This window comes from Engraulis encrasicolus, chromosome 2 (genome assembly GCF_034702125.1).
Source record: "Engraulis encrasicolus isolate BLACKSEA-1 chromosome 2, IST_EnEncr_1.0, whole genome shotgun sequence".
NCBI lineage: Eukaryota > Metazoa > Chordata > Actinopteri > Clupeiformes > Engraulidae > Engraulis > Engraulis encrasicolus.
The window spans coordinates 5636683-5663340 of record NC_085858.1 but is presented as its reverse complement, the minus strand read 5'-3'; the positions used below and the strand labels follow the sequence as shown (position 1 = coordinate 5663340).

The 26658-nt window shown below is 43.2% G+C and overlaps 3 protein-coding genes across 4 annotated transcripts; 1 reads left to right on the top strand and 2 right to left on the bottom strand.

Annotated features, from left to right (window-relative positions):
- Positions 1-1119: 1119 nt before the first annotated feature.
- On the bottom strand, positions 1120-13651 carry aaas (achalasia, adrenocortical insufficiency, alacrimia). Of its 2 annotated transcripts, none has more exons than XM_063220378.1 (17): positions 13551-13651; positions 12942-13087; positions 11710-11837; positions 11378-11433; positions 10826-10917; positions 10602-10648; positions 10345-10443; positions 9592-9735; positions 8654-8774; positions 4713-4837; positions 4455-4515; positions 4153-4243; positions 3582-3654; positions 3361-3428; positions 2080-2161; positions 1609-1693; positions 1120-1341 (listed from the first exon to the last, which is right to left on the bottom strand). In XM_063220378.1, the coding sequence occupies exons 2-17, from the start codon at positions 13050-13052 to the stop codon at positions 1207-1209; spliced, it is 1518 nt and encodes a 505-aa protein (XP_063076448.1). In that variant the 5' UTR covers positions 13053-13087; positions 13551-13651; the 3' UTR covers positions 1120-1206. The 2 variants fall into 2 exon arrangements, with proteins under 2 accessions (XP_063076448.1, XP_063076442.1); XM_063220372.1 differs by lacking the exon at positions 13551-13651 and adding an exon at positions 13450-13544.
- Positions 13652-13919: 268 nt separating this feature from the next.
- mrps25 (mitochondrial ribosomal protein S25) lies at positions 13920-15352 on the top strand. The gene is made up of 4 exons (XM_063220400.1): positions 13920-14185; positions 14403-14509; positions 14620-14707; positions 15046-15352. The coding sequence occupies exons 1-4, from the start codon at positions 14052-14054 to the stop codon at positions 15230-15232; spliced, it is 516 nt and encodes a 171-aa protein (XP_063076470.1). The 5' UTR covers positions 13920-14051; the 3' UTR covers positions 15233-15352.
- Positions 15353-15453: 101 nt separating this feature from the next.
- Positions 15454-24891, bottom strand: LOC134466461 (rabenosyn-5). The gene is made up of 11 exons (XM_063220360.1): positions 24579-24891; positions 24105-24236; positions 23570-23716; positions 22522-22683; positions 21819-22090; positions 21482-21552; positions 21138-21224; positions 20715-20817; positions 19574-19678; positions 18777-19313; positions 15454-18197 (listed from the first exon to the last, which is right to left on the bottom strand). Exons 1-11 carry the CDS (start codon positions 24739-24741, stop codon positions 17574-17576), a joined length of 2403 nt encoding a protein of 800 aa, XP_063076430.1. The 5' UTR covers positions 24742-24891; the 3' UTR covers positions 15454-17573.
- Between the last annotated feature and the right edge of the window lie 1767 nt (positions 24892-26658).

Sequence of the window (26658 nt, the reverse complement as noted above, 5' to 3'; positions counted from 1 at the left end):
CTTGCTTTGTTTTTTTTTGTTTACTTCCTTCCCCCCCAACTTTCAAGCACCTCCAGCTACAACTGACCTTTATTATTTATCCCAACTGCTAATAATACTATGATACTATACATATTATTTACATTCAAGGCAGACTTTTATCCTATGAGGAATAATATTTGATAAAAGTTCAGAGGCGGAAAGTTGTCGAGATGGGTCTCTTGTCCTCTCTCCACCAGCTGCATGCTATAACCTGCTTTGGTAAGGTTTCATCACTCATCTACCAACTTACTGTTGAAAACAACAACCATACGCAGAAAAGTACAGACTGGTTCATGTTGTGAAAAAGACTAAAGGGTTGCCATCTTACGACGAAGTGAGCAGTTTAGTATACACATACATGCTGTATATTTTCGATATAAAAACAAGGGAGGCGAGTGGCATGTGTATATTTGTATGTTTTAATGATCCAAAGGACACACCTGTTTGGATAATCATTAAACTTTTTTTGATCTTTTGTTGCGGGTCTTGTTTTAGGGACAAAACAGGCTATGAAAACTGGTGTCTGTGTTGGTGTGTGACGCATCAGTCCCTACGTCCAATGGGGTGGCTCACCTTAGTCTTAACGATCATGGATCATGTCAAGAGCTTATTGTTCCAGAGAGCTGGTTTAGCCACTTGCCTGGGTAATGTTAACTCACAAGTGAGCAAGTGGTAAATGTAATATAGGAATTCTAAATACCCCTTAGTTATCCAGCAGTTGGACTATGTCTAAGCTGGAAAGTCCAGTTGCTTTTAACCTCATTCTTTGGGTAACCACACATGGATAAATTAGAATCTTCACTTGCACACCCTTAATTAGGTTTAACACTCGAGTTAACTTTGCTAGGTTTAGTTACAAACCACCTTTTTGGAATATCCCTCGGTGAAACTCATTTCTATATCTGTGCAGCCATTCATTTTATGCAATTGAATTGTCATATCTCCCTTCCAACCTTCTAAAGTGTTGGGTTTTTTATTTACACTTGTCTTTTTCAAATGAAGGATTACTCTGCACTAAACTTAAGGTCTTTCACAGTAAACCATGTTATAATAACACCTGTTGTATGACTGTTGTGCATTGTTCAATAATGACAAACATTCTCCATCATAAAAATACTTTATTCATTAGAAGGCAAAAAAGTGTAGAATAGGTCAAAAGCTTTAGCACTGTGTGCATTTTTAAGATCACTGTTCCGTGTAGAGCTGATGGAAGCCGTTGTCTACAGCCTGGCCTGCGAGGTGAGGTAGTGGGCTGGGCTGGGCGGCTCCCGCACTCACGAAGTAAAACGGCACGTGGGACATCTTCCCATTGGACCAGCACTAGTGACAGACACGCATGTAGGCACGAGTCATACACACAATTATAATTAATCCATTTATTTTCACTCATACAAACAAGCATTCATACACTCTCCCTTACAAACTACTAGCTCATGCATACATTCTGTTTCTCCCTCACACTCATGTCACATTCATGCACACACATGAAGTCATATGATCACCCAGCAGAGAAAAGTGCTTGCCCTCACTGCTGGTATGAAGACATACCGCATGCCGAGTGAAACCTGAGTTTTGCACGCCACTTACCACAGTCAGCAGGGCCCCGTGTTGAAAGTGAGGATGGAACTGCATTAGTCTGGGCTCAGCCCCGACCTCTCCATGGACAAAGCCACTAAAAAGGTGGTGCAGATAAATGTTAGACTTTATATTTTAATGCATGTATTGATTTGGTAACAATCATGTCATATTACAAGTAATCACATCAGTTAAGATGGGCATAGTTCTCAGATTCAGAGAGTAATCAGAAAACATTTTGGATCCAACTATTGTCAAACAAATTGATCTTAATGGTCAGTGCACACAAATCAGACTAGTGCATCAGCTGTTAACATGCATAGGAAGTATGACCACAGAACAGGGTTTTTGAATTTTGAACCTTTCATTTCCACCTCTCTTTGGTTTGTGGTTTGTGAACGAGCACAACTAGTTGACCAAGTGAGCCACTGAAGTGAAATAAAGGAGATGATGTGTGTAAGCCACACTGGGCATGGTACCCACCATGGCAGGAGCTCAAACACTGGATTGGAGCGAGTCTTGAACACGGCAATAACAGAAGGCCGTCCTTCTGTCGCCTTGATTCCTGTAAAGCAGACAGACTGGTCAGACACTGCCTAATGCTAATAAGCATTTAACACAATGACCTACTCTAGTACACTTAAGAGAACCAGGTACTGCGGGGCTAATCCTGGAAAGACAATGGGCTTGTTTTGAAAGTGTCAGGCTTTAAGCAACAGCTTCCGGCGCCGAAAGTGAGGTTTTTGGGACCGACCACAGCATCTTGCAGTATCATGCTAACCCATGATGTATGCCGTGGTTCCAAATATGCATCACCACCATGGTATTTCAAGTCCAGAAAGTAGTGCCTTCAGCCAGACGTAAAACCGTATTGTAAATAAGCACCTCATCAATACAGACGAATAGCTCCACTACTGATGACAAAGCCATATCAGAGACAGTTTATATGGGAAAATGACTTGGCCATATGCCCTGCTCTGCCAGTGCCGGTACACGTGAGCCGTGAGTGTTCAGGCCAGCTGGTACACTTGGCACCAGGGTGCCCTTCCCCACCGCCCCACCAATTAACGCCATAACAAGATACTGGGTCTGCACTAAGCCTCGAGTCCAAAGCCATGACTAAGGTCTGAGTTGCGGAAGCTCCAGAGGCTGTTGGCAGGCTGACATAGTTGCTTGTTTTTCATTTTTAGCCAGTCAACAGTGTATTTCATGGCTAATACAGGTAATATATTTCACTGGACATTAAAAACCAACAATTGAATAAATAAAAATAAATAGACACATTAAATAGGTTTGTTCACATCAACATCATACACTTAAAAAAGGTCTAAAAAATACCTAATATAGTACCTTCTTTCAAAAAACTGCTGCCTATTTATTCTAAGTGCAGAGAAAGCTAATATGCTTAATTGATAAAGAGATTACCACAAAGATCATCCAGGGGAGGTTGAGGTTCACCTCCAAGCAGGCTGACATAGAGCTGCACCATTTCCCACACCACGCATAATCCCGAACTGGGCATAGTGTTCACAACAACAAGCCCAGCATTTGCAATTTTGGATTGCGATAGGCATGTAGAAACTTAAGTCTCCCAAGTGAACTGTGACTTTTTTTTGTGGAGAAGCAAACAATCCCTCATTCAATGACGAGTCATGGGCTTGTATACTGGTATAAACATACAGTATATCATTTGTGGGCAGGCACTTGGTTTCCCAGTGTTCTAGTTCTGGCTGACCTGAGAACAGTTTGAGAGGGATACTGTACCTTTCAGGAGCACAGCAAGCCTCTCTCCTCTTGGATCCCATGCCAGGGACTGCACTTCTCCTCCAACGCTGAGAAAACCCCAAAAAACACAAGTCAAAACACATCTCTCATCTCACTAAACACATCTCTCCATTTCACACACACAAAAAAACGTGCAGATTCAGATCTACACCACATAATGAGACATTCCCTCATGTTCACGCACAGATCAATGTACATACGTGATATCTCCATCTGGACTGTTAAACGTGGTGTCAGACAGATCGGCAACTACCGCTGCATCTTTTGGTCCTCCTGTAACAAATACACTGTCGTCACTTTTCAAATGTGAGGAAGGGATTAAAAAAAGATGGACAAAAACACAATTTTGTTTCTGACACCCTGAGCTCTGTGAGCCATTTGACACTTTAAAGTAAATTGTTTTTTAAACTGTAAATTGTTTACATTCACTTGCCTCATCATCTCTACATTTTCAGCACCCAGACCACAGACAGTGCTAGTAAATGTATTAATCCCAAACGAAATGAAGGTGTAACTGATCTAGTCTTCAACTGAAGGCAGATCCTATCGTGCTTTTAAGGATGATGGAGTTTACCTAATGTAGTGTTTCTCAACATGGGCTCTACATCCCCTAGGGGGGTGCTGAGGAGGAGACAGCTGAGAGGGGGTGGTGCTCTGATGCCATTGAGGGGCAATTGGTCCTTTTTATTTTTGTAATACTAAGGAGGCGTTGGGATGCTTATGATGAGGTCAAGGGGGCGTTTGTTCAAAAAAAGGTTGAGAACCACTGACCTAACGCATCATTGAAGGTGAGTGCATAGATGACCATCTCCCCCTGAACGCTGAACAGCAGACGAGATCCGTCCGGGCTCCAGCAGCCCGACTGGGGAAGAGACGGAATGCATATTAATGGAACGTTTTTTTTTGCCAATACCATTTGTGTTTGAAGAAGTGATGGGTAATCTGGATTCAGAAGCTACAATCCAGTGCCACATATTCTAAATAGGGCATTTGGACAATAAAACCAGGTAATTTGGAATATGTGGCACTGGATTGTCCATCACTGTAGTGTTTGTCTGTGAATAAAACCTCACCTGGCAACGGCCTTGTAGGCATGGCCACCTCTCACATGTCCACATGCGGGTCTCCCACACCCTGTCGTAACACACAAGCACAGTTTCAGCTAGACACGGATACCTGTATTTACTTGTACTCACACGAGTATACTTTTTACTAAAAGCCCTATCTGAAGGAGGCACACTATTTGGGAAAACATTCACACACACCCTTCAAAATATACAGAAATATACACAAATGTGTGTAAAGTACACATTATATTGGCAAAGCCGTACCTGAAAAGGGCCGATGGTGTGGCTGCCAAAACTCTACCACCATCTGGTGCCCAAGAGAGGAATGACACCCCTCCCCCTCCCACACGCTGCAGGGGGACACAGCTCTCTGCCGCAACGTCCCACACCTATAAGGCAAGGCAAGGCAAGTTTATTTGTATAGCGCATTTCATAGACATGTGCAACTCAATGTGCTTCACAAAATTAACAAATGCAAAAAGAAAGGAAACATGGAAGAAAGAAGGAAATAAAGGAGTCAAAGAACATTTAAAACATCGAGATAAAACATAAGGTAAAATGATAATAATAATAAAATAAAAAATAAAATAAACTAAACATAAAAATAAAAAATAAGAATTTAAGCTAGGGGAAAGCATCTGAGAACAGCTTTGTCTTGAGTCTAGATTTAAAGCGATCAATAGTGGGTGCATTTTTTACGTCATCTGGAAGCTGGTTCCAAAGCTTTGAAGCATAGAAGCTAAAGGCTGCCTCTCCACACTTTGTTTTGACTTTTGGAATCACCAGCAAATTCTTCTCCGTTGACCTTAGTGACCTGGTTGGTGCATACAGCTGAAAAATATCCAGTAGATATGTGGGTCCCATTCCATTTAATGATTTAAACACAAGTAGCATTGCCTTAAAATCAATTCTGTAGCTTACTGGGAGTCAATGCAGCGATCTTAAAATTGGAGTAATGTGGTCGATTTCCTTGTTTTTCTAAGAACCCTTGCTGCTGCATTTTGCACAAGTTGAAGCTGTGATGGTCTTTTTGGGGAGGCCTGTAAAAAGACTGTTACAGTAATCAACCTTACTAGAAATGAAGGCATGTATTAGCTTCTCCAGATCATGTTTAGACATAAGGCCCCTAAATTTAGAGACGTTTTTTATGTGATAAAATGCAGACTTAGTAATAGCTTTCATGTGACTGTTGAAGTTTAGGTCACTGTCAATGAGGACCCCAAGATTTTTAACTGTATCCCTTGCTTTCAGTCCCTTTGTTTCAAGGATAGTAGCAATCTTTTGTCTCTCCTCTCTTTTCCCAAATATAATTACTTCAGTTTTATCTGTGTTTAGCTGGAGGAAATTGTGAGACATCCATTTGTTAATTTGGTCCATGCAATGATAGAGTGATTCAAGGGGGGTGTAGTCATTGGGGGACATAGATAAGTAGAGTTGGGTATCATCTGCATAGCTTTGGTAATTTATTGAGCTATTCTTGATAATGTGTCCCAGTGGCAGCATATACAGATTGAACAGTAGTGGTCCCAGAATGGAGCCCTGGGGGACCCCACAGTTCAGAGACATCGGTGATGAGGTATGTCTTCCAATGGCGACAAAAAAGTCTTTGTTGTAAGTACGATTTTAACCAGTTGATCACTATGCCTGTAAAGCCAACCCAGTGTTCCAGTCTATGTAGTAGTATGGCATGATCAACTGTATCGAAAGCGGCACTTAAGTCGAGTAGCACCAAGATGGATGATTTGCTAGCATCAGAATTCAATCTTATGTCATTCATAACTTTAATAAGAGCTGTTTCAGTGCTGTGGTAGGCACGGAAACCTGATTGAAACTTATCAAGGTAGCTATTAGACATTAGAAAGGCAGTTAATTGGTTAAAAACAATTTTCTCTATTATTTTACCCATGAATGGTAGATTGGATATGGGCCTATAGTTGTTTAGTACCAGTGCATCCAGGTTGTTCTTTTTCAGTAAGGGTTTCACAACTGCTTCTTTCAGACAGCCTGGGAATATGCCTGTTTGTAGTGAGGTGTTGATGATCTGAAGTACATCTGGTGATATTAGATGTAAGATGGATTTGAAGAAGGCTGTTCGTAGAATATCTAAGTCAGATGTAGAGGAGCTAAAACGTTGTACCGTTCTATTAAGAATGTCCACATCAACTAAATGAACATTTCTCATGAGGTTAAGATTTAACTTCACCGTAGCAAGTTGGTTCGAATCATGGGCCGGTTGCACCTGTGTGAGTATGTTTGTACATATTTTTTCAATCTTTCCTTTGAAAAAGGATGCAAACTCATTGCATTTGCTGACTGAGAGGAACTCAGAGGGCATTTGATTTGGGGGCCTTGCTAGCTTTTCCACAGTGCCAAACAGGACGCGTGCATTATTAATATTTCTGTTGTCAGAGAAAAAAGATTGTCTAGCTTTAGAAATTTCTGGTTGTATATCGAGAGTGTGTGTTTATAGATTTGGTAGTGTACTTCAAGTATGGATTTACGCCACTGTCTTTCAGCACACAGTCACTGTCTTATAACACAGACACACAAACACACTGAACCACGAGCCTAATTGTATATTTAAAAAAAACCCTTTGCTTAACTTTTGCAGAAATGGGCAAAGCTGACTACTTTTACGAAGAAGAATCGACCCATCAACCTAAATTCAGGTTTTTTTGTTTATTTGCAATGCCTACTATTTCAGTATAGCCATATTTAGTATAGCAATGGAGGTCAATGGTGCCAAATAAAACCTCATCAAGTACACTTAAAAATTTATGTAAAATTCACCAGAGTGCAAAACTGCTACTCTATTTAATTCCGTCCAGTGATCATTTGTGGATTGATAGCTTGATTGATTGTGCTAACGGTCACAATCACCATAATGGTACCATTTACTTGCAGTGATTGTGATAAGCTATGCTAATAATATCAGTCTAAGTACTGAACACACTGCCGACTCTCTGTAATACAGTAACAGTACAGTTTTGATTTGAAGGACAATGGTATAAGAGTACAGAGTTAACCAAAAGAAATAAACAATAAAACGTGTTTTCTGTGATGAACTGCATTTTGGCTGTTGGTAAACTGATGACACAGGCAACAGTCAGTGAAAATTGACATTTTTTCACTGACACATTGACATAGTTGTTCACTGAACATAAAATGAAAATACACAGTCGCATAGCGGCAAGAGGAAGCGTCATCATTTGCATAGCTTTATCAAGTTCTGGGTGTAAGTGTATGCATGACCGAGGAGGACAGATGATATCAGCACCAGCTGGTTCAGTCCCCCATTATTATTTTACTATTAAAATATGGTGGCCTGGCTTCCCTCATCATCTCCTCTCACGCGTCAGTCAGTAGCAAAGTGGCTCTCAACATGATCTGGACCGTGTGCATGTGTCATTAAAAAGTGAAAGTGACTGCTGCTCGTCAGTGACCCAGACAGAAGTCTGAGGAGACCATATCATGGCTCAGTCCCCAGGTGAGGCTGGAGGACAGCACTGGTCTTTCCCTTCTCCCACCCATCTGTCAGTGAAGGTTCCCCTTGGCAACAGAATTTCCTTGGATCCAAGGGTCTCTGACTAGGAAGGCGCCTTATAAAACTGTTCTTGGAGTCAGCTACATAAATGTGACTTAAAAACACTAAAAATATTTCACTAGGACGCGTCTAAAGTTGTAAAAAAAGTGACATCTCCAAAGAAGGTGGATCTAACAAGAAGCGTCATTTTGTTTCTTTTCCAGTATCCACTTTATGTCGGGTGAACGCCCCTTTAGGAGACCTTCGGTTAGGAGACCTTCGGAGTCCTGAGGTTGAGAATCAAGTCCCCTTAGCGCTGTAGATGGCGGTAGCGCATGTCTTGCGCAAACACCTCAGAAAGAGAAGTAGTAGGGGACAACGCCCCCTTAGGAGACCCAACTTGAGCAGACGCTTTTGCATTGAGTGGGCGTGTTTTGCGTTATCTTGGTTTGATTCAGTATTTTTGACATCTCTACTCTATCCTGGCTGCATTTAAGCCATGCAGAACTAAAACCACAACAATCAAGCTGTTACTGCCCACAGGCAATATCAATAACAGAAGTATCACATTTTACCCAGAAAACAGACATAGATGCAATAGCCCAACCTCCCAACCTGCCAGCTGAGGTGTGCGAAAAAAAATGCAATGTTGCCATAATGAGCAAAAACATGATTTGCATACCAGCATGGCTGTGTCTACTGGGGAGGCGGACACTAGTGTGGATCCGCTGGGAGCCCAGGCTATGGAGGTGACTGGAGCATGGCCCGGGTAGGACAGCACCTGGGCACAGCCTGACGATGGACTGCAAGGAGAGAAAGAGAACAGTTATGAGATCATCTGCAGATACACTGCACAAGTGAGAGAGAGAGAGAGAGAAAGAGAAAGAGAGAGAGAGAGAGAGAGAGAGAGAGAGAGAGAGAGAGAGAGTGAGAGAGAGAGAGAGAGAGAGACAGAGAGAGAGAGAGAGAGAGAGAGAGAGAGAGAGAGAAAGGGGAACACAGAGCACAGCTGAGAGATGATTGGTGACAGAATAAGTGTGAGTGTTCTAGAGCTTGAGAGAGAAAGAGCATCACTGAGTGTGTGTGTGTGTGTGTGTGTGTGTGCGTGTATGTGTGTGTGTGAGGGGGGGGTGCATGTGAGTGAGACAGTCGATGCGAGCATGTATTTACTCACAGGCTGTGTGTTACAGTAAAGTGTGTTGCCTACCAAGGCACCAGGAGAAAAGGGTAGGGGCTGTGTGTTTGCAAGGGTATGGTCTGTGTATTGCCTATCGTATGGAGAGGGACAGGTGGCGTGTCTGAATGTTGTCTACCGTGTGAAGGAGGGCCTGTCTGCTACCTGCCACAGCCGGTCTACAAACAGCCACCCCACTCGCTATTCAATTAATCAATCAATCAATAAATAAATAAAAAATATTTATATGGCACATTATCATACAATAAATGTTATTCAATGTGCCATGGCTGCAGTTCACCTAGGGGCCCTGTCGAGCGAGTGCAGCACATCCATTCTGATTGGAGTCTGCACTCCTCTGTTGCTGCCCCCCTAGAGTTCAGTACCACACGGAAAAGTCCAGAGTGAAGTCTCTCGTCATATGCATAGAACCTCTCTGTACCTACCGTGTTGAGAGGGAGGTAGGGTCGACATGCCAGACCAGGAGGCAGGTGTGACAGGCCACGGCCAGCGCAGAGGCACACAGGGGCTTCCACTGCAGAGCAGCAACACTCCGCTGGAGCCTGTGCTTCAGAGTGGGCGCCGTCTCACTGGTGGAGGGAGGGAGGGAGGGAGAAAATAGACAATAGGCAAATGTACCATGACGTCATCATGGGAGGCAGATAGCAATATGCTGCTGAGACAGGCATACAGGAAAACCAATCTACAGTACATGCAATCTGTTAGTGGTGTCAACAATCAATTTGGCAATGTATTGCAATGCAGGGCAGGACAATTCAATAATCGATTCGGCAAATGCCATAATCGATCCGGCACATTTTTTTTCAAGTTTTAATTACTTCCGTAGGCATTTCCAGAGCAAATGATCATTAAATTAAACGATATCACTTCAAAGCATTGAAAACAGCAGGACTAATTCACACAACAGCCAATAAGGTGTTGTTGCTCGGTGTCTGACTGCTTGCATTGCCACATGACTCATGCAGAATTTGCCTTGCTTTCAGTAGAAATGTAATGCATTACAATGCATTGTAGAGTCCGACTGAATCGATTCAAATCATTACCTCCCGAATCGCAATCCAATCGTATGGGCAGGACCAATGCACACTACTACTATCTGTATCATCTGACTGTTTTTTCCAATGGACAGGATACCACACTATAAAAATATGAATTTCTGAGACGTTCAGCACTATTACCTCTTGGAGTTGTAGATCCTTATAGAATCATCTAGAAGAGCCACAGCAAACTTCTCAGTGTGAGGGTGCCAGGCAAAGGCTCGAACTGTGCCCTCTGACCTATACAGAACCAGGACAGAAACAACGTGGATAACCTACAATAAACATTCTAGCATGATACAATAAAATGCAGAGAATTAACAGCACACACGTGTTAGTTTTCTTGAAATGCAGGTATTCCGTTTAAAATGGCTGCAGACAAAGAAGATAACTCTTACCAGTCCAGAACTTGTGAGAACTCTGCCACCATGTCTACATTACTAAGCTGTAGGATTAAAAAGTAGAAATTAGTTTTGTTTGGCAAGTCATTGTAGATATCCATGTGTACATGTGACAAATATATGTTAAAAAGTGTGTTGACCTATTCATACATTGAGTTGAAAGCTGTGAGTAAAATGAGAGGACATTTCTGTAAAGGTTTGAGGTGAGGAAAATGTCTTACCGTGAGATGAGGGAATAGTGAACCATGGAATGAGGACACAGACCGGAGCAGCGCCAACAGACAGCCGGCACTCACACCCAGCCACTTGGGGACTACACAAAACACAATGTTTTTTTCACAATTCACAATGTTTGTGCATTTGCTGATAACAACACTGATTGATTTTGTTATAGGTCTAGACTAGTACTAAAAGAATTGTGTTGGTGTTCCAGAGAACTTCAGACAATGAAAGTGCTGCCATCTAAACATATGCAATGTTAAACAATAAACGTCTTGGAATGTCTGAGAAAGAAGAATGTCTCAGAAATCAATAAGTAAAAAAACCACATTCATTTTGACCAGCAGAATAACAACGCATATGAAACGTCTAAGCACCTTATTTTAGTTCTATTTCATTTCTCCCCTCATCTGAAATTCACAACCGCAGTTACACACTTAACCATGTATTGCCAAAATGTAATGTGTTTTAAAGGCCTTAAGAGACATATTGTATTTCAGGCACTTTTAGACATTTTAATGATCCGTGGGGACCCTGCAAAGTGAAGTACTTACCCTCCTCAACGCTGTGTGTGATTTCATCAAGCAGTCCTGCCAGGCCAGTATCACGCCTATGGGAAAGAAAGTGCTTAGTCACCTAGTCGCCCGGAGGAAAAACACTCTATTGCCATATCTAAAATCATACTTATATCACTAATTAAATTAGAAATTGAACATGACATTGTGTTGTACATACAACATGAAGTCTTACGAGGATGTTAGCAGAAGTGCAGAGGCATTACATAGTTATACAGTATTGACTATATTGACATCATGTGACATTCTTATAAGGCCTTTGTTAAGAACTGAGCACATGACAACGGGCCTACAAGTGTTATTATACATACCAAGCTGCCGCACTTCTCATCCAAAGTGTGTCTCTGTGGTCTAGAAAAGCAGTTTTGCTGCTGCTCTCTAGACGGCTGTGAGGCTTCAGTAATTCACGTGGGAAATGCAAGCTGGGTGGATCCCAATCCTGTATAGAAAGGGAAAGTGTTAACCAATTATTTGTTACCCTGGTCTGGAAAATTCAAGCAATGCACCCCAGGGGAGTGCCCCAGGGGAGCAGTGTGGCGGGACGGTACCATGCTTAAGGTACCTCAGTCATGGAGGCGGATGAGGGAGAGGACTGGTTAATTACTGCCCCCACCAACCTGGCGGGTCGGGAGTCGAACCGGCAACCTTTAGGTTACAAGTCTGATGCCCTAACGACTTACACATGACTGCCCCTATTATGGCAATCTATAGGTTTGGTTGGGCCAGGATAAAGGCCTTAAATTTCCTGTGTTCAGACTGTCAAATAACCCTCTTGATGTCTGCAAAAAGATAAAATATCTTGGTCACTGTATTACAGAGGATATGTATGATGATGATGACATGTATAGGCAGTGTTGTAAGCTATATGCGCAGGCAAACACTATAGCCCGTAAATTTACATTTTGCTCCACACAAGTGAAAGTGGCCCTGTTTAAGGCGTATTGCACACCTCTTTACACTGCACACCTCTGGTCTTTATACAAGAAGTCCAGCATGCAGAAGATAAAAGTTGCATACAATGATGCATTGAGAATCTTACTTAAGGTTCCCAGAGGAGGGAGTGCTAGCCTGATGTTTGTCTGCGCAGGAGTAAGCACACTGCATGCACTTTTGAGGAACTTGATGCATAAGTTTACACAGCGCCTGGATGTTTCTACCAATAGTATAATGGTGGCACTTTGTAATCCATCTGTGAGTAGTGCAAGGTATACATCCAGGATGAGAGCTCACTGGACACAATGTTTGTATAGATTTTAGTCATCTTATTCTGTGCCTTTTTGTGTTGTGATGTCTAATCTGTGTGGTTTGTCATGATGTGTATAACCTATGTTTTGTGTTGATTTGGGCAAGTGCCTGTCAAATAAACTGAAACTGAAACTGAAACATTCCTGGGCTGGTAAATAGAGATGGTTTGAGTTATAAGCAGTGTTTTAATGTGTCTGTGTAGTTGGACCAGAATAACCAATGGGATGGGAAGAGTTTGGACAGGTAGTTGCTGATGTGTGATGCAGGGCATGGTTAAGCAATGTTTGGGTCCGCTCACCTGTTTAGGATAACTGTTGGCCGATGACCCGGAGACGAGCTCATTGTTGGACTCGTACAGGGTCACTTCTCCATCAGCCAGAGGTGGTGGAAATAGTGCAAGTGAACACATGGCTGTTGCTGGCACTGCGGCTTCTGCCCCTCCCTCTGTAGTTAGCATGAAAGTTAGTTAGCAAATGCCATTATTTGCGCAGAGAGATTGTGTATTCGACTAAATGCTAGTTCTGAAGTGTCGGACAGTTGCGTCTATCCAGTAAACAAACTATTACAGGCCACTCATATCAGGTCGTAGGCACCTAAACAAACCCAGTCTAACCAAACAAAACAGTAAAACAACAGCTTGATGAATTAAGTGCTTTGTGTAAGTAATCATCAGATTGACACATCGATTTATGATCACACATAAATGGCTTCTGCATGTCCAGCACAATTCATATTGGCACAAAAGAAAACAGAAATTAACAGCTGATCAGATGATCATCAGTTCACTTGGTAGGCTAGCAGCCTACCTGTTGACGGAACCACCATTTTGTACGATTCTCGCAATGCTATGAAAAGTGAAAAGTGGGTGTCTGTCAGCTGTTGATCAACAAACAAATGAGGAGCTCACCTTGTTCTTCCTATATTAATAATGTGTTAAATCCGTCCCAGACCACGGCCAGGTGATTCCAATCCAATCCACCAGATCCCGCCGCAAAACCAGAAGTACGGCGCACCAGGGAGTACAAACAGAACCGCAAGAGGAATGTGGATGGGCGTGAGCGAGGGAACTGTTTCTTTTGACATCAATTTTGTCCTCCCTCTTGTAATGACAACATTGTGCAAAGATAACCTACAATAAATAACTACGATTGCGGGAACAACTAGGACGAATGCTTCCAAATTTTAATTTATGAAACAGACGAGAAGACAGAAAAAACACTGCTATTATCTTCCAAATCACACGAGAGCGCTGTTTCTGAAGTTAGAACTGGGTTAACCCGGAAGTAAACAGTCTGGCAGTAAAAAAAAAATCCTTTGGTCACACTGGTCGCAGAACATGAAAACAAAATATGCACGTTTTTTGTCAGTAAGGACAAGGTGACAATCGCGTTGATATTAAGTTGGAAACATGCCTATGAAAGGGAGGTTTCCGATTCGGAGGACGTTAGATTATCTCCAAAAGGGGGAGATTGTCTTCAAAAAACCCGTGAAGATCATGACAGTAAATTACAACACGCGTGGGGACCTCAGTGAGGGAGCAAGGTCAGTTGTGGATTGATGTCAAAATTAACATGCATGCACAGCCAATTTATCAATATGATAATGTATATCAAAGTAGGTCTTCATTATTTATATTTTTGTTGATTTCCCGAAAGACATTATAGCATAGCAGTTGGGTATGGGAAGATGGGCCTGGGATGTTTCTCAATGTTTTATGCTTTGGCTATGGTGTATCAACATGACTTATTTTGTTTCACAGAAAATTCGCGTTTTTCAAAGTGCCACAGATACAGTATAAAAACCCATGGGTCCAAATTGTGATGTTCAAGAACATGACACCATCACCATTCCTCAAATTCTACCTGGGTAAGTATCATTACAGTGTTTATTAAGCGCAATGCCTAGTATTACCATGAATGATGTTTGTATTGTATTGTATTGAGTTGTTTCAATTGCCATTTATATTGATGCAACAGATGATGGGGAGCAAGTTCTGGTGGATGTGGAGGGGAAAGAATACAAAGAAATCACACAACACGTCAGGAAGATTCTTGGCAAGTCAGAGTAAGTCAAAGCCATTTGAAATGACTGTAAAATGAAATAGCCTTTATTTTGCTCTATTACAGAATTCACACATTCTGTCTCTTTGGGCGTCAAGAATACAACCTGAGGAATAAGCAGATGTATTCGTTCCATATTGCCTGTGTTTTTCTGTCCTTATTCAAATCAGTCTGTTTTCCATATAGTCCTACAGCTGTCAATAAATCAACAATGCCATGGCTGATACAATTGTGGTATTGATCTTGACCCTGTTTTTCAGGAAGAGTAAACTCTTTCTGTGTATTTAAATAGTAAATGTGCTGACAGATTACTATTGTGGATTCTATGCCTTTTTCTTTCAGTGCGGTTCTGCAGGCTGAAGCGCAAAAGGAGGAGGCCAACCCAGCAAACTTTGGGCCAAAGAAGTACTGCCTGAAGGAGTGCATGAGTGAGGTACCAGGCCAGGTGCCACACCCTGGGCTGGTGCCACTGCCCAAGGAAATGACAGGCAAATATCGGGCAAAGATGGCAGCAAGTTCAGAAGACTAATAGGAGGAATAAAAAGGACTGTTCACATTGAAAGGATTACGGTTTGCGTAAAAAAATGTTTCTCGATTTCTGTATTTATGTAATAAATTGTCTTGACGTACCATACGTTTGTTTAAAATACCATTGTTCATGTCTTAATTGCTCAATGCTGTCACATTTCAAATCTAGGTTTATATTTTTAATGTTGATGAGTCTCAATGTAGAAAGAAATACAAAGTAGATCTTTTGACTTCACGTTTAATTGTATTAGTGCAGTTACAACATACCCCTGACATGAACACAGGAGAGCAGGCAACATTATCCAAAGCAACTAAACACAAGTCATTCAGTGTGCCACAAGTACACAAGTGCCTTCAGTAGATGTGGGTGTCAGACTCCTGCATTTTGAAGGCTAAGGACACTGTATGACGTGCACTGGTGACCAGAACAATACTGTTGAGAGACAAAAAAAAGAGTGTAGCAACTTCATAATGTTTTAAAGTAAACTTTGCAGATCCAAAGGAAACTGTTTTATCTGCGCTAAACAGAACATGATAATACTTCACCACGCTAGATTGGAGTAGTGTTTGATGTTTACAACCCAACTGAATGTTTAATTTTTAACGATCATTACATGTCATATAAGTGAATGCTTGCAGAAACAGTCCAACCCTTGACCAGCAGACAGCAAATTTTATGTCAGTGAGTATCACGAGATGCAACATGAGTGTGAGATCAGGTTCATGCAATGTGCATGTTAGTGTATAGTTTATGGCTGCCCAGGAGCGCCTGCAACATATCCCAAGAGCAGTGTAGCTGCTTTAAGAGAAAACAAAATTGATTGGGAGAGTGGCTGCATCCAAGCCATGCAGTGAGTGAGTGAGGTCAAGGAGAAAGTGGTAGTTGAATCAAGGAGGAATCGATACGCATCACCAAAAAGCGCATTACTTGGTACAAGTTAATATGTAGTGGGCTATTTTGAATGGAGGACCTAAAATTGGGTAGACCCAAGAAAGAAGTCAAGATCAATGATCGTCTATGAGAGTAAGTACTTCAAGCTCATACTTTTCCGGGATCCATGTCAGGTGAGCGCCCCTTTAGACCTTCGGTTTGGAGACGAATGGTGAGATGACAGTAGCACACATTTTTAGCAAGCCACCACAGAAAGTGAGGAAGACTGATGGGACAACACCCCCTTAGGAGACAGAACTAAAGCATACTCCTTTGCATGGAGTGGGCAGATGTTGACTTATCTTACTCTAATGAATGAACATTGGTCCAGATGAATCCCAGACTAAAAGAGGAATTCACATGTTTCACTGCTTGGATTCTGACCTGGCATATCAAGTACTGCCAAAGGAGAACTTTGCTGTGCCTTCCCAAACCCATCAGATATACCGAGTAAAACTTTGTAGTTGATCTGTGGCAAAATCTGTTCCAACACACACATTTAACACACTATTCACATATGACAGACCTTTTACTTGAAAAGTTATGGTTGTTCGACAGTCCTTTGTTAGCCCTCTGATTATGTTGTGTAGAACGATGTTTCAGAGGACTTCATATTTAGGGGATCAAAGCATCTTAGGAGATTCAGCCTCTCGTGTGTTTCTCCTGACACCGGTATTCATTGTAAAAGTTCTACAATGCTCATCCACATCTCAAAACCAGAGATGTCCCCAAACCCATTGTTCTAAGGCTGCAGCAAGAAAGACCTCTCAGAGCCCAGGATAAATTCTCGTCTTATGCTTTCTGACCGTTCGAGCAGGAGAGCTGACGGTCAAGTTGAGTGCAGTGAACCTGGAAGCCATGGCCATATTGTTTCTATTTCTCAGTCAACTGTGGACACATTCTTGCAGATGGAAGTCACACTGCACCCAAGTTAGAACTCAGGAAGAGCCAGATATTGATGTGGCCTGCCATGAGGCAGGAAAAATAAGCTGGCATCAGAACAACCGAGGGACACTACATCTCTTAGCGTTAAGTGCCAGTTGGCCTCATAGGACACTAGATTTAACATCCAGCGAGTCAGGAAAGTCCTATTCATCAGCCAAGTTCAAAATGGAGAATGTGTGTTGGTGACATCATCCACCTGTGTGCCCATTATCTACTTAAAAGTTACCATTAGAAATGTCCAGGACAAAAAGGGAATGACGACACAACGGTGAGACACACAACAGTAAACAAATCAAACCGTCCTGCTTTGTCCTGCTCACAGACATTAAAACAATCAATTCTTCTTGTTGATGTTTTTCTTTATGTTAAAAAGTCCGCAGAAAAAGCAGGACTGCCCGAGCCACTGGAGCAGACAGAGAGGGCCAGAAAGAATAAAAGGTTAAGCGTGGGGGCAGGGGGGTCATCTTCAGGGGGCTTTCCTCTTCTGTTCCTGCAGCGTGCGCTGCAACTCTCGCAGGTTCTCCGAGAGCAGCTCCACCTCGTCCGCCCGGCCGTTCTGCTTGGCGTCAAAGATGTAGGCTCGGATGTTATCGATCTGCTGCCTCAGCAGCTCCTCCTCGATGATCTCGCACGCCATGGAGGCGTCGTCTTCATCCTCGTCGTCGAAGGGATTGGTGGATGGTCCAGGAGGTGTGGCGGCACTGCCGGGCGACGTCCCCTCCTTGAAAGGGTTTCCTGCATCGTCCTCGTCTTCTTCAAAGGGGTTGGCACTAGCCGGCGTCTCCTGCTTGTTCACCGCTGCTCCTCCTCCTCCTCCTCCTTCCTCCTCTTCCTCAAAGGGGTTGTATTCCTTCCGGCCATTGGCCGTGGTGGTGGTGGCCTCCCTCTGCTCTCTCTGGATGTCTTCAGCGAAGGGGTTGGAGGTGTCCTCCTCTACCGGGGTGGAGTCCTCCTCGTCAAAGGGGTTGAGCGAGGAGGGGGCCTGGTCCGACACGGTCGGCGGCGACTCGCTCAGAGGTGGAAAGCTGCGGATGCTTGTGGCCCGGGGTGGCGACGTGCTCAGTCTGGCCAGGGCAAATCTCCTCCTCACCTACAGTAATAAAGTAGAGTTGAGTATTTATTTGTCACACACACTTACAACTTGTAGTGAAATGATGGGCAGGGTAATGTCATACTGTCAATGGACAGCACATAATCATGATATGCCTCAGTATGCTGCTACCGGTTGAAGTTACAATCGGTCTTTACTAACTTGCAAACTGATCTGAACATTGTCTTAAGCATGCTCCATCGAGCCGTAATACTCAAAAGAGATCCCTATCTTGTTAGAATTTGAAATGTTCTAGATAGTGTGCATTGGCAGACCATCTTGAGAGGCAAAACTTTGTGCAGTATCAAGGGTAGCATGTGCAGGCGCAGGCTACTGTCCCCCTTGGAGAGTCAGTTAAGCTGCCCCATTGCACAGGTGAGGCATACATGCACTATGTGCCGTCGGGTGCGGTCACAATGAAAAACGGTTTTTCCCAGGGTGACTTTCATTACATGTGTAGAAAGACCAGATTGAAAGATGGCTAGCATTAAATAAATACAAAAGCTATAATTGATCATAAAAAATAGAGACTTTTCTGTCCATTATTCAAAGCTGTGCAGACACATAAGAACAGGTCACCTCTTCATCGTCCTCATCCTCAGTCTTCTCCATGGCCCACTGCTCCCCTCTTCTTTGTCCATCCTCCTCTGGCTGCCTCCACTCCTCCTTCTCCTCCTCCCGATCCCTCCATTCCTTCTCCCCTGCCTGATCCCGATCCCGCTCCCTCTCCTTCTCCCTCTCTCTCCACTCCAGTCTCTCCAGCTGCTCCTGCTGTAGGCTCTGCTCCTCGGCCAGCCTCCTGGAGAGCTCGATGGCGCGGCTGGTCTGCTGGACGTCGTACTCATCCTGCAGCTGCCGCAGGTTCTCCTCCAGGGTGGCGGCCTCGTCGGTGCGGCCCGCCGCCTTCGCCTGCCGCAGGAAGCTCTGGATGATGTCGATCTGCTGCAGCAGCGGGTCCTCCTGCTGGCTGGTGTGCAGCGTGTCCGAGGAGGGCAGCCAGCCGCCGGCTTTGGTCATCTGGGGGGAGCGGGGCCCTGTGGAGGAGGGGGCCTCACCGTTGGAGAACGGACGGCTCCTGTCCAGATCTGAACGCCGCTTCTGGTTCTCCAGAGCAGCCTGAGGGCAAAAGCAGTGCAGTAGAGAGTGTTAGTTTGGATGACTATGGACGTTACAGGGAATTCTACGCATGTCATTTTGGCTACTATTTTGTGTAGTTTGTCGCGCAAAGCCCATGGCTAAAAGCTGTTTGCGTCATCACAGAAATGCTAAGACGCGGTAAATCATTCTAAGCTCCAGGTTATCACACGTGCGCGCGTGGATAACAATGTAACATTATTTATTTTTCTTTTTTATTGATATTTTTTTTTATCTCTTACCTGTCTCTCAAGCTGTAGTCTTCGCTCCTGCTCTTCTTTTCTCTTTTCTTTCAGCTCTTCATACTTGTCCTTAGTGGGCAGAGACATGAGCCCCAGAAGCTTCTCCTGAAAAGCAAAACAGATGACAGTGACACTTCAAAATCACCGGTAGAGCAATTCTACTACCCTGACTGTATGAGAGTCTAGCAGTGGATAAGAGTATGAGAAACCATTACAGAAATAAATAAAAAAATCCAATAAACTGCACTGCTCTGTCAATCATTTATCGTCAAAAATCAATGATGACAAAGCCGTTTCAGTACATAAAATTAGGGCTCTAAATTAACATCTGCCAACTGGACAAATGTCAGTGAAAATTCAATTTGGCTGGTAGAAAAGAATATTTCACTAACCACTTTCAATCATTAGAAAGTGTGTGTCTGGTTAGTAAAATATCTAGCCCATAGGTGGGCAAACTCAGGCCCAGGGGCCACATGCGGCCCACAGAGCCATTTCATCTGACCCCCAGAGCCAACTCAAGACAACTTTTTAATCCAAAGTACCATACTCACACCACGTAACATTTTTAAAACAAGGTGTGCGATTAATGAAGGTCACATTTGAATATTACAATGTGCAGGAGTGAAATGGCCAATTTTGCCAGTGTACACTACACACATGTATTATTGGCACAGACATGTTGCCTGGGACATCTGGCCCTTTGATCACTATTCTAAACCCAGTGCAGCCCTCAAGCCAAAATAATTCCCCACTCCTGATCTAGCCAGGTTGGCTGGTGATGAAAAAAGCTCATTTTGAGTCCTGCATAATACACCAGTGGTTCACAAACTTTCTGCTGGGACCCCCTTTTGCACTCAAGAATATTTTCACAACCCACCACGCCCACCTACCCCCATATTCCAAACAGCAAACATTATTTGTCCATTAATATTGATTCATTCTAAATTGACATTCACAGGGAAAAGTATAATCATGTATTGTTCTTATAAGTGAGTACTGTCACTAACTAATTCATGGAGTTATGTTAACTATTAACCTCAGTTTCCCCCCGTTTTTCATAAAAAGTCCATTCTGTCTGCGACTCCCCCTACAATATGTCTACGATAGCAACAACCCCCCCACCCCCAGGTGAGTGACTGACCTGGACAAACAGTGTGGCACTGTAGCGCACCATCCTCTGCAGCTGTAGAGTCTTTGGATGAGGCTGAGGCTCCTCCTTCAAGCCAAGGGTCATAATCTTTTTACTGTTTTAGTCAAAACAACAGGCCCGCATTAGTATCACATCAGAAGAATATGATACCTTTATGATATGCATATACAGACGTACAGTGTACAGTATACACATGTACAAACTGTACTATATACACTATACACGTACAAAGAAATTAAAACACACATTTGCGTGTTTGTGTGTTCTGTGTAATAACAGTTAGGGCAGAGACTGCCACATACTGCCATGGCTTTTTTTTAAAATCAGCTGGTCCATTAATATTAATGTTCAAAACCTGTGATCTCCACATGTCAACTCAGCATTGTTATGTTATGAAGGGAGAAGGGTGCCAACCTGAGGGCATCAATGAGCTCGTAGTATTTCTGGACCTCCATCCTAAGGCCACCTGCCGTGTCCAGGTTATAGGTGTTCTCCCCCGCACTGGACACACACACAAAAAAAAACAAGATATCGTACAATCATGCAATGCAGTCTACCTGGTACATTTATCTTTATAATAAGTGTATAACGGTTCCTGACGGGAGACTGTTATGCTTAAGAGTGAATTTAACATATCCAAACATACACCAGCAAATGGCTTTAATGAGAAATTCATGATCGTTTTCTTTAGGAATCTAACGAATGAATCGCTTGATTAATTTTTAGATTTCGTTCTGGATGTTCAGCAAGCATCTTACTTGAGGGACTCAGCCATGCGGATGTATTCTGGAGCCTTCTCGTTAACCTTGTCCATGCAGAGTCTCAGTTTCTGAAAGTCCAAGACAGACGAGTAAGCAATAATGTCAGAAACATTCACACCTCACAACATTACACAAATGTAGCGTTAACGTGTGTTTGTGTTAAATGAACGTAGAAGACTTAAAAAAAATACAATTCCAATTGGGGAGTTCCAGAGGTTTAGCCCACTAAAACCCTGTTAATTCCCCTTCATTTCCACCGGGATCAAGTAAGTATCTTTATTATCTCCTCTGTACATGTCTCCGAGGTTATCCCACGCAGTTTTGCCACTCGTACCTCGTAGAGTTTCACGATGTCTGGCACGTGATCCTTCTCCTCCAGCTTCTCCTGTTGCCTGAGCAGCGTGTCCATGCAGTGGTGGCAGCAGCGAATGCGGTCGTCATCTCTCTCCTCTAGCACCGAGCTGACCGAGCTCAGGCTGCTGATGCTGCCGCGCCGTGGCAACGCCACGATGCCCTGGCCCCCGAGGCCACCGCCGCCGCCGCCCGACTGCCCGGGGCTGCCCGCGGGCACACACAAGGCCTCACGGGTACCACTCGTCAGCTTGTCTGGATGGAAACATGTATATGTGATTAGCATCCCTGTTTTGCAAGTTTGAATTGCACGTTTGGTGACTGGCAAACTGCAACTTCAATCCTCTGTGCGTAATGCTTGTTCCATAGGAAATTGACAATACTGTGTACACTTTGACTTTGATGTTCACTTTGACTTTGTTGAAATTAAGACAGTAGATCTGATGTAGTAAAATGACGGTGTAAGTGAAAATGAGCTGACATTAAATCTATTGGATTTGACAGGAACAGATACTATGCTTCTTTGTAACTTTTGTTTTTTGCGCATGTCTTATTGTGTGTACTATGGGGATGATTCCATCAAGATCCGGTGGGTTATAAGCAAGTTACTTTGTTCATAGGCTAATAATGCCTGTATATCTGCTTGTCTGGTCTTCCGAAAGTGTGTGCCTGTTATAGATGCTTACAGGCCAATGGCAGAGGGATAAACTCCATGCACTTGCGGCACATGATGGAGCCACACAGACGGCAGTGGTGGCGGCGGTTGCGGATGTTGAACTTGCCCCCACAGTCCGGACAGAAAGGCACATCCGAGTCATTCACCCACGACACCACAGACTTCTCTAGGGCTAAGGGAGTAAACACACACACACACACACACACACACACACACACACACACACACACACACACACACACGCACACATTAATTTAAGTAGCTCTTAAAATGGCTACGTTTACTTTATCTCAAGTACATTTTAATCTAAGTACTTTACTTATCTGCCCTGAGTATGCAAAGCAATGAAAGACAAGAATCTGCAATGAAAGGAAATTGCACCTTACAAGTGTTGGATGACTTGCCTGAACCCACCCATCCTTCCTGTAATGTTGCACTGAGTCAATGTGACCAACTTGCCTATCTCATGAAGTCAAGACACCCTCAATTTTGGAACCAAAAAATTCAAACATTTCCTACGGCTTGATGGGACATGTTTACTGTAAGGTGATAACTAGTTCTGTCATTACCCCTACTGGTAGAAGAGTCAGAGAAGAGTGGCCAGCTTCATAACAGCTTCAACCAGTTCCATAGAGACATGTCACAGACACGGGTTAAATCCACCCTCTAAGAACTTGGCTATTAAAGACAACTTCGCCAGACCATTCAGACCGCCAGAACGTTCACAGAGCTTTGTAGTCACCATATAGAAAACTATAGGCTATACTGAATTGTCAAGAGAAAAGTTAATTGAAAGTAACTTTCACTCAAATTATATTTTAAAAGTATTTTTTACTTTTACTCAAGTACCGGAACATTTTAGAGAGGTACTTTTACTCGAGTAGGATTTAACCAAAGTAAAGACACTTTCACTTAATTGCAATTTTCAGTGCGTTTCAATTCAATCTGTAAGTGTTTGTCCTCTAACCTCTGCATACAGGTGTGCCTGATTTGTTTTTTTTGCAATAGAAGACTTACTATAGGGGCAAGAATTAAAAAAAAAAAAAATCAAACCCTACCTCTGATTTTTCCTGCATCCATGTTAGTTCTATCAAAAGATGTCAGCTTTTCAAGTCGAATGATGCGCTTATTAACTTCAATGACATAGTGGTCAATCCTCTCAGCTCTGTGTTTCTTGAAATGGTCTAGATGGCTCCTAGTAGCTCCTGAAATAAAAAAATAAACGTACATGTTGTAAATTACATTAGTGTTACACGTGTATGAATTCATTAGTAAGCACTGCTATAACCAAATATAATGAATCATTGTTAGACCTGGGCCCTCTCACCTACGACATGGCACCTGATTTTGAACCAATAGGTACTGATATGTAATATATATTTTGTTACTGTATGGGTTGTCTAAAATCCATTATTTATGACAACACAGCCAAGAAATACAGAAAAACACAACTGATGCATGTATCTTATAGTAATGTATATCCATTGCTTTAACAAGGCAATGGAACTATGACATTCTGTGAAATGCTCTGTGTAGACAAATGCCTGTATACTAGACACAACATATAGTCTATATGTGGTGTAATGGACTGACCTAGCTCCTGAGGTTCCCACATGTAAGGGTCCACTCCGCCATAGTAGAAGGACTCATAGCTGTTCTCACTGCGCTCCTCCCCTTCCCGCTTCAGGAGCTTGTCCTTGGCTTTCTTGGCCTTCTGCACCAGATCTGATGGGACACAAGAACAGCTGACAGTTCAACCTCTTATCGTCAGTGGGCCATATGTACATCACATTATAACATTTCATTACAAGTGATGTTGTATGGGCTATTGTTGCAGGAGGATTTCAAAGTATAATTGTCACCTTTTCACACACTGGCGTGTGTTAAGGTCATTTACTTTAGCAGGTCAGAGAAGTTCTTGCACAAAGTGTAAACAAAATATCCTAGCAATAATCCTGCATGTAAGACAGAACACAAGCATGATCAAAATTAAGTCAGATATTAATGCAGAACTGGGAATGTCAACGTTGGGCACAAGAGTCAAGAAAGTCACTGATGGTCACTCACTCTTGATCTGGCTGCGGACGTGCCTCTCCTCCCCCGAGTGCTCCTCCTCGTAGTGGTCCTGCAGCTGGTAAAAGGACTGCAGGTCCTTCAGGCAGAGCGGACACAGGAAGCCCTCCTTCACCTCCACTGGGCCATCCAGCGGGGGATTGTAGCTGGATGCCATCCTGGTGGCCACAGCAGCCAATGTGGGGGCGATGAGATAGCAGGGATGGGCAACGGCTGATGGATTACAAGGAGCTCTCAGTCACTCATGCTGATGCACCTGATCTCCGGGGTCATCTACCCCCCCAGTTTATCCATCGCACCCAGGGGGGATGCCTGCAATGCAAACCAAGACATGCACGTTATAGAATGTCAACCAAACACTGAATCCTGTTTTTGAGTGTGTGTTTGTGGTTGGGGGCGTCACACATATATTTTTTAATGTAAACGATAAAATACAAGATACATGTAAAATATTAAGAAAGTAAACTGTGGTGAGTGAGGAACTTCATTCTGTCACACGTTGATTCTACTGTGATGGAAATCGTCCAGTTTAACGAAATGTGCAAGGCGTTGAGGACAACATTTTGGTAGCTCAGCATGCATTCTGACTCATCAGCAAATGCTGACAACAGCCCATCGTGGACCATGGCGATTCTTCTTGTAATACATAATGTCATTTCATTTGTATTTCCACCCATCATACGACACGCGATTCGCACACACACACATTCGACACACAATTAAGTGCATGCACTTTTCACGTTGGGTGTTACAACGTGCGAGGATCCATGAAGGCGTCGCTCTGGGTTGAGTTATGATCATCTGTTCAACCACCACAATACGTGTAATTTCTAGATCCGACGATGAGAAATGCAACTGTGAATAATCGCTGACAAAACACTGTTCCTAGCGGCTAACTCTAGCTGCTAGCAAAACGACACTAGCCCAAAGACAGACCCATCATCACAAAACAAACCGCTCCCACAGTTGACTGAGACAAACGTAAAGAAGCCAGCATGATAAACACTGCTGTCAACACTGTGATAGCTTTATCTAGGAGGAACTTGCCGATTGTAGAAGAGGGAATGTGCGTCTTCCACTGTTCTTTAATTTCCCCAGCTGTGTAAGCTGGTAGCAACTCCCTCCGGGGGTGAAAGGTTACATCTCGCGCATCACACGGCGGATCATGTGATGCAGGCCAAGGCTTGTCATGTGAACAGCGGGGCGCCCGATTTGAACAAGTGATGTGGATGCTGAAGCTGAACGGATTGAGGGGGCATTTAACAACAACGGGAGCTAACTATGTTATAGAAACACAGAAATAGATGCTGGTTGCCAATTATAGTATGCATAGGCAACTCTGCAATGGCAGAGGGGATGGGCTGGGTAAATGAGATGGTGCCTGTAGTGAGCTGTTCATTTGAAGAAGGGGTGCCCATTCGGCCACATCTGGGCAGATTGTGAGTTGAAAATGTTTCGTGATATCAGATTATCTCATCGACACAGACAGGGTGGACTGTCAACCACAGACGTAGGCTAAGTGCTTTCCATGGTGGCTGCTGACTTTGTGAGGAGGCAAAGAATGGAGACAGTGTGTGGGTGCCAGGTTTGTACCATGTGGAAGACCCAGAGGCATAGGTGTCATCAAAAGTAAAAGTAGAACTAAAGATACAAAAGAAAAAAAAATACCACTTTTCCAAACCTAAACATGTGTCTACAGTGTAGCTTATGGTCATCTGATTCCGAGCTGTAGGCCAATGCATCAAATTTGTGGAAGGGTTTTTACTTTTTCGTGATATATTTTAAGGGGTTTCAATTACAATGTACAGTATGTACTTCATTATAACAAGAAAAAACAGACAGAAACTTGCCCCCCTTGCTGAAAGATGCAAGTGAAGTTGTGCGTTTGGCGCCATCTGCAGGAAACACAAAACACAGTGGGCAGACCATAGATGTGTATAGACTATTCTATACACATCTATGGGGCAGACAACCTGTCTGTAAATTTGTGATGTACTGTAATGAAATTACTCATTTTGCTTTTGACACCTTTGCAGGGAACCCCTCAAATTATGCCTACTGTAGGTGCCCTACA

Bases quoted from the DNA above. Each gene is read 5' to 3' on its own strand.
- aaas (XM_063220372.1), bottom strand. The intron at 10,649-10,825 runs GTAAGACATTTT...TTAATCCTACAG, and splicing joins CACTATTCCCTCATCTCACG to CTTAGTAATGTAGACATGGT. The intron at 10,444-10,601 runs GTAAGAGTTATC...GGTTCTGTATAG, and splicing joins TTCTCACAAGTTCTGGACTG to GTCAGAGGGCACAGTTCGAG.
- mrps25 (XM_063220400.1), top strand. From the start codon at position 14,052: ATGCCTATGAAAGGGAGGTTTCCGATTCGGAGGACGTTAGATTATCTC. The intron at 14,186-14,402 runs GTCAGTTGTGGA...TTTGTTTCACAG, and splicing joins GACCTCAGTGAGGGAGCAAG to AAAATTCGCGTTTTTCAAAG. The intron at 14,708-15,045 runs GTAAGTCAAAGC...TTTTTCTTTCAG, and splicing joins AAGATTCTTGGCAAGTCAGA to TGCGGTTCTGCAGGCTGAAG.
- LOC134466461 (XM_063220360.1), bottom strand. From the start codon at position 24,741: ATGGCATCCAGCTACAATCCCCCGCTGGATGGCCCAGTGGAGGTGAAG. The intron at 24,237-24,578 runs GTGAGTGACCAT...GTGTCCCATCAG, and splicing joins CGTCCGCAGCCAGATCAAGA to ATCTGGTGCAGAAGGCCAAG. The intron at 22,684-23,569 runs GTAGGGTTTGAT...TTACTCCCTTAG, and splicing joins GGATGCAGGAAAAATCAGAG to CCCTAGAGAAGTCTGTGGTG.